Genomic DNA, 9,189 nt, shown 5'->3' with positions numbered 1-9,189 from the left:
TTTGTAACATTAAACTTATCCCACTCCAAGACAAGATGCAAAGCTTTCTGGCCAAACTAATTCAACAAAAGTGACCCTGGGCACAACTTCATAATGTACTCGCAGTCTGCCGGCTACGTCAAAGGCGATCCCACTGACCTTTTGTAAGAAATGATGTAAAGCAGAGAAAATCAAGAGAGTTCAGGCAGACTGGAGAGTTTTTTGCCTCCTGACCTGTGCTTCACCTCAGGCTTCCCAGAGGCATCTTGACACTTGAGTCATGTTTAGCCCCTGACTCACACCTGAGGAGCACAGATTGTCTTTACACTGAAGTGATTTGAGGAATCGCAGCGCCGCTCCGTCTTCTGTGTCACACTCCCTGTGGGAGAACAGGCAGGTGTTTGTGTGAGGGGCCGTGGACTGCATAAACAGCTGTTCATTAGTTTGGACAGCAGAGGTCATTGTAACTCAAACACACTTCCCCTCGGCTCCGAGCGATGCTATTATATTTACATATAGATAAGATTCATAATGAAAGAGGCAGGCTGGAGCATGTCCGGGGTCTGACAGCATGATGTTTAAATCTGTTTAGCATTTCTGGACACTGACAGCTTGGAAACTAAGTGTCAGACCATACTGACTCCTCAGTAAGTGGTGTGTACCTTGACCTTAACCCACTGAGCACTTCCCCGCCTGTTGTGCTCGCCAGCGCATACCTGTGCTTTTATCTCTGGGGAACAAAACATCCAGCACTGCGACTGAAAATCTATTCTGAAATCCCGGCGAGCAGGTGCTTTTTTACTACATCTGAATGTAAAACATTTGATAAGGGGGAGCTTTCAGTTCAGCACATTCAAGCAAAGCAGAGGAGGGTTGAAAGTGCGTTTCCTTAACCCTTTCATGCATGAATTATGACAGCCTCACTCAAGATTTTTGTGTTTTATTACTCTTTAGGCATGAAAAAAAACTGAACTAAACTTTTGCCAATGTTAGTTTTTCACATGTATACTCAGGTGGCCAGCATGCGTTTGAGTTTTCAGCTGAAGAAATATGTATTTCACACACCAATAAATAAAATGATATATTATTTGTAAAATCTAAAGTAATATATATTGTTAATGCTGTTAAAGAAATGTGTTCACATATTTTAACATATTCTAATACTGTCCATGTCTCTCCAAATACTCTTTCAGATGTCATTTAGCAGTATTGTGTCTTCAGTTGGATTTGTACATCACCCAGGGCACAAAGCCACAAGACACTGCATGTAGATGTACTTGGTTTTTCGTGTGCTTGCAGCATCATGGCATCTGTTTGCATTTTTTTTTTTTTGCTGTGGTGAGTGGTTTCCAGGGCCAAACCTGATCTCAGGGGGTGCCTTGGACACTGCTCTGCGCTTCAGAGGAGCGCAAGGGATGAGGCATTAGCGTCCACTGTGGTGGCTGATGTGCAACTATACCATTAAAACCCATGCATAAACAAGAAAGCAGCTTCTGAATAACTGTTCACTGCACTGTGTGAAAGGGTTAAAGCTGCACTTATCAATGTTTTTATATTAACAATGGATCAAATCACTGTGTGATGTAAAAGCTGTAACTCATTGAAAATTGAGTTCATTGTTTTGATTTTACATCCCATAGATGTAAAACCAAAACATAGCTGCAGCCCACTGCCACAACCAGCAGACATTATGCATTTATTGTGTGGTAAAATGGGGTTGTTGTGTTCACAGATGGTTCTGCTCTCCCCATGTTGCAAAAAATCTAGTGAAGCCGCTTAACCGACTAGAATTTCAAGCTGCTTGTACTTGTTACCGTGTTCCTGTCCCATGCTGCTTTATGCTTCTACTCCACTTCAGATTTCAGGGACAAATATGAATGGAGCTGTGAAGTGGAGAGGAGAACATTTGAGGGCAGAGGAGTCAGGCCGAGGCGCCCCTTAGTCACAGCCTGTGTGAAGTGATGTTATTAGGAGATCTCATTCCAAAGTGAAAGGGAAAAGACCCCTGTGCAAATATGAAGGAATAACCCAAACATTTACCTTGAGGCTGTCACAAGCTATCAAAAGCTATCGTAGGGAACCCCTCTGGATTCTACGTAGCATGTTTAAGTTCACTTCGGGTGTTGACATCATGCAGTCAGGGCTCTCTAAATCTGCTGAAAGACAACTTAAACTCCAGTCACTTGGTAGGATGGGCTTGAGCATCTATGCTCAGGGTGTGATCAGCTTATAAACTATAAAAAATCTTATAAAATCTAACACAGCAGCAGTTTAGTGCTGCTTTTACATTAATGCAGCATAAGTAATAGCCCAGTTACTACATATATAAAGTATTAACTGATAAACCCTCCACAGGGACTGGTCCTTTATGAGTACTGCTCATACTTTTGAGCTGCAGTGATCCTTTTTGGCCACTTGGGGGCAGAAGTTCACAACAAAGTGAAAATCCCACAAGTTGTGTGAAGACCTTGTAAAGTTGATCCGGCTGAAGTGTTGGCAAACAACTGTGTGTTCACACATCCAGCAGACACGTGGAGTCCTGTTTCAGGCCACCTGATGAATGGAAGTCCAGCAGTCTCTCTACTTCAGCTCTGCTCTAGTTTCCACTTACTCCAGACGCTCCACTGTCTCACCAGCTTGTCTCTAACCGTGTCCGTCTGCTGCCTGATGCTGGGCAGCTGCTGCTCAGTGGGTTCATCGAAGCCATCTCTCTAAAAACAGCTACTGCTGGAAATGACACTGATGACAGGACAGTGGTGAGCGTGAACCAAAAATAACTGTGAAACGAAGCACTGAGCTGAAAGACAGTAAAAGGTTGACGCTCTGTACAGCTGAAGGGAACTGCAGTCTGCTAATTTCTCTTTGGTTTGTCACTGTTGCACTGCTTTTAAATCACTTCTGACCCATTCTGAAAATATTCCTTGTCGCCTTTAGTTTATTTAACTAGTTTTTCTTCTCAAGCTTACACAAGGTTTTGAATGCAACATGTTTGAGTTTATCACTTTTTACTGAAAGGATCTGAATATTTATCCCACAACTCTATAAAAGGCAGCTGGGCACAGCCTTGTGACGCCTGGAAGTCTGAGCGGTTTGTCAGTAATGGTCATCGGTCATTCACAGTGCTGGATTTGAAGTGCAGCTATGTAACTTTTGCTCAACAGCAACCAACATCCTCACAAATGACAAGCGGGGTTTAACTGTAAATGTTAAAACGTAGCGTAATAGTGGAACAGAAAGAGTCAATAAGTCAGTAAGCTGACTGAGTTAATGTTGAATACACAGTATCTACTTTCAATTTATAATCATTAGCAAACACTAGCCACCGTACGCATCCAGTCATATCAGACCAAATCAGGCAGAAGCAAGAAAACCTCTGAGTCTACTTCTGCTTTTAAAAGTTAAAGTCTCGCTGTCAGTACACAAAGTCTCACGCAGCCTATAAATGCAGCATACAAACTTTGCTGATTAACATTTTGCTTTATTGAGTTGTGGTTTTAACCAGACATCTGACAGGAACATTTCTATTGATCAAAGTACCCAAGACATTTCATTTGGCACACTGCCCATGTGTGTGTCTGTTTACATGTTTACATGACTCATCACATGTAAACTGATATGTGCCGTGCCATGACTTTATCAGCTCCGAGGACAGCTTTCAGTCACCTGACTTAGTCGTATCACACAACTTTCAGACAATGCATTAAGTGGTACAATAATGGAATATATTAGCTTGAACTATGGGATAAAAATTCTTTAGAAAAATTACCTTTCTTTCTCACTACATTAGAAAAGACACAAGGTGAAACCCAGCCTTCAGAAAGGCTTTGATGAACTTAGGTACACATAGGTAACCATGAGCTTCAAGTTTTATTTTCCTAACAACCACAAGGATTAGCACTGCGCTCTCCCGTACAGTCAGAAATGGATGCTGTTTTCACACAGGCACGTGGTTTTTTCATCCCTTTGAAGCCCAGACCTCTTTCTCCTCATACATGTATGTGAAGAGAAATGAGAAGACAGCTTGTCTTTATTCAGCCAACTTACAGTCAACCATGAGTTAAAGTCCAGATCACTTGAGCCTGTGTAAATCCAGTCTGAGATGGCTGAGCCAGGATGTAGCATTTCCAGGAGTTTGCTAAGCTGCTGTCTAGTCTATACTTATAGTGCATCGTGGTAGAGTTTGGACAATTAGGGATTGAATTTTGACACTTAAACAGACAACAGCTGATATCTGAAATTTGTGAGGCAAAACTTTAGGACAAGAATAGTGCAACGTCTCTATCTCTTTAACAAACTCTCTTAGAAGTGCCGGTACTTTCCCAAAACTCAAGGATTACTTATCGAGATCAAAATAGGATCATGTATTCAGAGGCCCCATCTGTAAACTTGATTCACTAATCATTTTTCTTTCTAAAAAACGTTTTTCCTTCGGAGACTCTGTCTTTGGTTTCCTGCAGTTTCTCAGAAAGCTTGTCTTTAGTCTCTTCCATTTTCTCTGAGAAACGTTCTTTTGTTTCCTCCATTTTCTCTGAAAATCTCTCCTTCGTCTCCTCCATCTTTTCTGTCAGTTTCTCCTTTGTCTCCTCCATTTTGTCCTGAAAGTATTCTTTAACTGGGGGCGGTGTGGGTAGGTAGCCATGCTTGCGGAGATACTGAACAGATAGTGACGTGCCGCCCAGAGTCACCGTGTATCTAGCAGGGGTAGCAATCTGATGAAACAAAGAAAAAGACACTAGCTGAAAGCAGAGCAAAAGGCAGGCCTGAATCCATCACTCATAAATCACTTGTTAGATGTGCTGTATCTGCCTTTCACATGTGCTCTAGCTGAGGAAATGCGACACATTCTACGTCGGATTCAGAAATTTGACAGTGTGACTGTTTTATTCAAGTGTTTTGATGCTGATCATTGAGCAAATATGTTTAATGTTCATTTTAATAAAAACCCAGAGGATGTTGGATGACATTACCTTGTACATAGCATACGCAGTCAGAGCATAGCCACTCGAGGAGTCTCTCAAAAGGCCAACTAGTGACTCTGGTAGACCAACCATCTCCAGGAATGGCACTACATTCACTCCTCTGAGGGGAAGAAAAACACGGAAAGGGGGAAGAGTTCAAAAACTGAGCAATGCTGTGTTGCTGACAGTGTGTTGCATCAGCAACAATTTTATATAACAGTATTTGTTAACTTAATAAAATAAAAATAATATAAAATTGTGGTAGTTAGTATACCAGTTAAAACTGTACAGCTGACAAAATACAGTTTACAGGACATAAAATAAATCAAGCAAATGTCAGTCTGATCTCTGATGGGGGGGTCACACAATACTCACTTCATAGCAGCGTAATAGAAGGTTCCAAACCAGACGGATGATGTCAGGAGATGCACAGGGATCAACACCTTCCCATACTGTTTGAAGGTCTTCTTAAACCTCTGGACGAGCCCGCTGGACTTGTCCTGCAGGGGGTCCACCTCTGCAACATCAAGCTCAGCTTCCCCTTTCTGGACCTCCTGTGTTGGAGGTGTGGAGCCGGACTGAGGCTCCTCCTGTGGTGGCTGGTGTTTTGGCTGGTGTGCTGCCTTGTTGGAGGGTGAGGTCGACAGCCAGCGCTGGCCTGTGGGTGGTGGCAGTGACAGGCGGAGGGCAGTGCAACAAAATGCTGCTGGCGGCTCGGGGACGGTGACACCTACCAGAAATGGGCGCACTGCTGCCACCCGCCGCAGTGTCCCATGACTTAGGATGCGCTGCATTATCATCCTCTTCCTGTCCTTCCTCTCCTCCTCTGGGCTGCTGTGACGTTTAACCACAGACTAGGGTAATACAAAAGAAGACACTCCAATGACATATTGAAATGATTATATGCGTCTTTAGTGTGGTGACTCAGCTATATTCATTATCGATCTGCTAATCATTTTCTTGATTAATAATTTTGTGTAAAATGTCACAAAAGAATGTCCATCATAAAGTCTGTTAGTCCAAGGGGACATCTTTGAGCTGCTTATAATATTTTGTTTATTATCATATCATAATTGACATTTGAGAAGTAATTTTTAGCATTTTTGCTTAAAACATGGACTAAATGATTAACTGACTAATCGTTTCCGCTCTATTATTGTTCCTTAAGTCACTCTGATTGAGGTGTAAGGAACAAGACCAAATGGGCATTTTTGGAAAATCTGCCTATGCCATGATTAGCATGCATCAGAGACATGTTGCAGGAAAAATAAAGGCTAAATCATTTACTTGAATTTCTGAGTTTTCATGTCATGGACCCAGATTTGCCATGACATTCTGTTTAAAGCACCCACATATATTGTAGAAATGTAGCAACTGTTTTTGATCACCTGTCATCTGGCTAACATAACTATAAATTACAGTTGATCTGTTTCTCTCTGTGCTAGAAATATGCCAATATATCAAATACTGTGGATCAGTCTTTAACATACATTTGAAATACCAGCAGTCTGTCTACATGACAGTGATAACTGGGTGACACACTGAACGCTACATGACCTCATTGCAAAATCTATGGAGCACAGACATGTGAGCACTCCAAGTCCAAGTTCAAATTCAGGCCGTGAAGACAAACATGGACTAAATTTAACTAGTATTCATTGAAAAAAGAAGTGTTGTGTATCCCTGACTTTGGTTTCCTGTACATTTCAACAGATTTCCCCTTATTCCTACAGCGACACTGTTCTTACCATACAGAAGGCTGAGCGCAACCTTACAATTTCTTTCATGCCTAAGTCTGGACTGCAGACTTTAGGGTTTTTATGATTAGCCTTTTCCTATGACTTTATTCTCTTTAAAAAGCATACTGTATACTTTATAAAAACACTAGCTACATATATGTCTTACTTTTACACAATAGCTAGCTTTTGCATTATATATAATAAATACTACTGAAACTACCAAGTCAACCCTCATCTTCAACAGTTCACTGAGCACACCAACCATGACCCAACTCCTTCATGCATTAGCTAGAACATTATCTCTTTTGCATTCACTGATCACACAGGTTAAATGACAGGTTGAAGGTCCTGAACATACCTTGAGTTATGACTGCACAATCATAAATGCCGCACCTGAAGCAAAACAAACAGGCTGGTGAGTTTCACGCGGGATGATCGAGTCAAATTACGTGTCAAAAGGTAGTGTACACACTAACGGTACTAAGAGCAGGGCAGTTATTTCTCTCTCTCCAAACTTCTGGCAAACCGGCTAGCAGCTAGCCAAACTACTGCAAGAGCTGTGTGAAACCACAATACACACAGGAAGTCATTACATTTAACTTCAAAATAAACGTACTCAAATAGACTGTAGGATAACAAGTCAACAAGCTACAACCGGAAAAGTACCGCTAAATTCATGATAGCTTTACACAGGCACTATTTTTGGCTAGTTGACATTGGCCAATTTTGTCTGGAGGACAAGGAGGAGGCAGCATCAGCTAGTTCTTAGGCTGCTGCGCCACTGTTCAAGAGGTGAAGTGAGGACGCCTTTATCTTATTACTGCAGACAGTGGATCTACTAAATACTCTGTCTGGCAGGCAGGCTTGTTAAGGCCAGACTCTGAGCTGTTGCCAACTTTGGCTTCTGACGCCTGACGTTAGCTAGTTGGCTGTTAGCTAAGCTAGCTGCACTGCTAACCCTCACAGGCAGGAAAACAAGTAGTAACTATAGAAGTAAAAGATACTAAAGCAGAGGATAGAAAGCAAACCACACTTACGTTGGTATGTACGTGCTGAGTTCAAGACAAAATCGTACCCCTTAATTCTGAGGGCCATACGAAAGGTACCTGGGCTAGGAGTCCTTCAAGTACCACATTTATCGCTGCTGCAGCACGGACTGGTGGAAAGCAGCATGTAAACCCAACCGCGCAGACAGCCACGGGAAATGTAGTTCGCGTACAGCTGACTGTTCAACGTTCAAAGACGTTCACGAAATCCATTTCCCAGCGTGCCTTGCGCAAAGTCAACTTCTTGGACAGCGATAATAGCCAGTGGTTTGTACTCGCTTTCTGTAATGTGCCACTGACGACCTTCAAACGTATCTCTACAATGGACATAGAACTATTTACAGCTAAGTGTCTGCGGACCACAGACACACACTTTTAATAATGTGTGATTTTACCTTTTGGATTTAAGTGTTAATCAATTAATTGCCTCCACGGGCAACAGACAATGCAAAAAATAGTGCTAGATATTAAAACATTTTTTAAAAACACAATCGTTCGTAAAACCACAGTGCCATGTCTGTGCATCAGCACCATTCATTACACACCCATACTCAAGGAAACGTGACACTTGGCAGATTACATCCGCACATGCAGTACATAACTTCCTCCAGCAGAGGGTGGTCTGCTCGTATTTTTGAATCTAGACCACTTTCTGTATGTGATGCAGGTTTTCAGTCAGTTATATATAATGGAGAAAAGATGTAGAACACATTATTGTGTAATGTGGGAAATATAATTCAGATAGGGAGACATAAAGAAATACAGTACACACGACAGGGCAGGAATAGAGTTTCATATCACTACTGAGCACAGGACAGGACAGGACTTCATGGAAATCAGAAGTGTCTGGTAGGTTACATAATATAGGCAGAATTAGGAAAAAGGGTGTGATTTCTTTTCTATATACCAATCAGTATTCAGATGATTTAATGCCATGATTCTACACACAAGAACACAATAGGTGCGATATGCAACTTTAAAGCTGGTTTGCAGTCTGAACTGCATCGTCATCTCTATTTCAAAGATATGGCTGGCAGAGTTTATTAATCCCCAGCCTGGGAAAATCGGGTATTCCAGGCAGCAGGTAATAGCAGTTGGAAAAAAATAGCAAAAGAAATAGAGAAATAAAAATTACAAAATACAAAATAAATGCTACCTATATGTGTACATTTTATTCAATTATTTATATTTTAGACTATTATTTATACTATTAAAGAACTATATAAAAATATATATCCCACATAGAACTGTAAGAAAATTGGCATAAAAATATACTACCAAAAACTCTATAGAATTACACAGTTTTTACACAAATTGCACTTGGGTATAAATTGCACATGGTGGGTACAGATTAGAATACCAGTATGTATCGACAAGTTGAGTACTCAATGAGAGTGAAAAAAGTAATATTGCACAACGTAATTTGTGTATGATAAGTCACACATCAGTGCAAAAAAGAGTCTGAAT

At 41.3% G+C, this 9,189-nt stretch overlaps 1 protein-coding gene across 1 annotated transcript; it reads right to left on the bottom strand.

The window, feature by feature from the left end:
- Positions 1-3,445: 3,445 nt before the first annotated feature.
- fam210ab (family with sequence similarity 210 member Ab) lies at positions 3,446-7,838 on the bottom strand. The gene is made up of 5 exons (XM_041943088.1): positions 7,714-7,838; positions 7,035-7,069; positions 5,313-5,791; positions 4,947-5,058; positions 3,446-4,688 (listed from the first exon to the last, which is right to left on the bottom strand). Exons 3-5 carry the CDS (start codon positions 5,735-5,737, stop codon positions 4,374-4,376), a joined length of 852 nt encoding a protein of 283 aa, XP_041799022.1. The 5' UTR covers positions 5,738-5,791; positions 7,035-7,069; positions 7,714-7,838; the 3' UTR covers positions 3,446-4,373.
- Positions 7,839-9,189: the final 1,351 nt, after the last annotated feature.

Source organism: Chelmon rostratus, chromosome 8 (genome assembly GCF_017976325.1).
Source record: "Chelmon rostratus isolate fCheRos1 chromosome 8, fCheRos1.pri, whole genome shotgun sequence".
Lineage (NCBI taxonomy): Eukaryota > Metazoa > Chordata > Actinopteri > Chaetodontiformes > Chaetodontidae > Chelmon > Chelmon rostratus.
The sequence above is the reverse complement of the archived record's forward strand: the minus strand, read 5'-3'. Positions and strand labels throughout refer to the sequence as shown.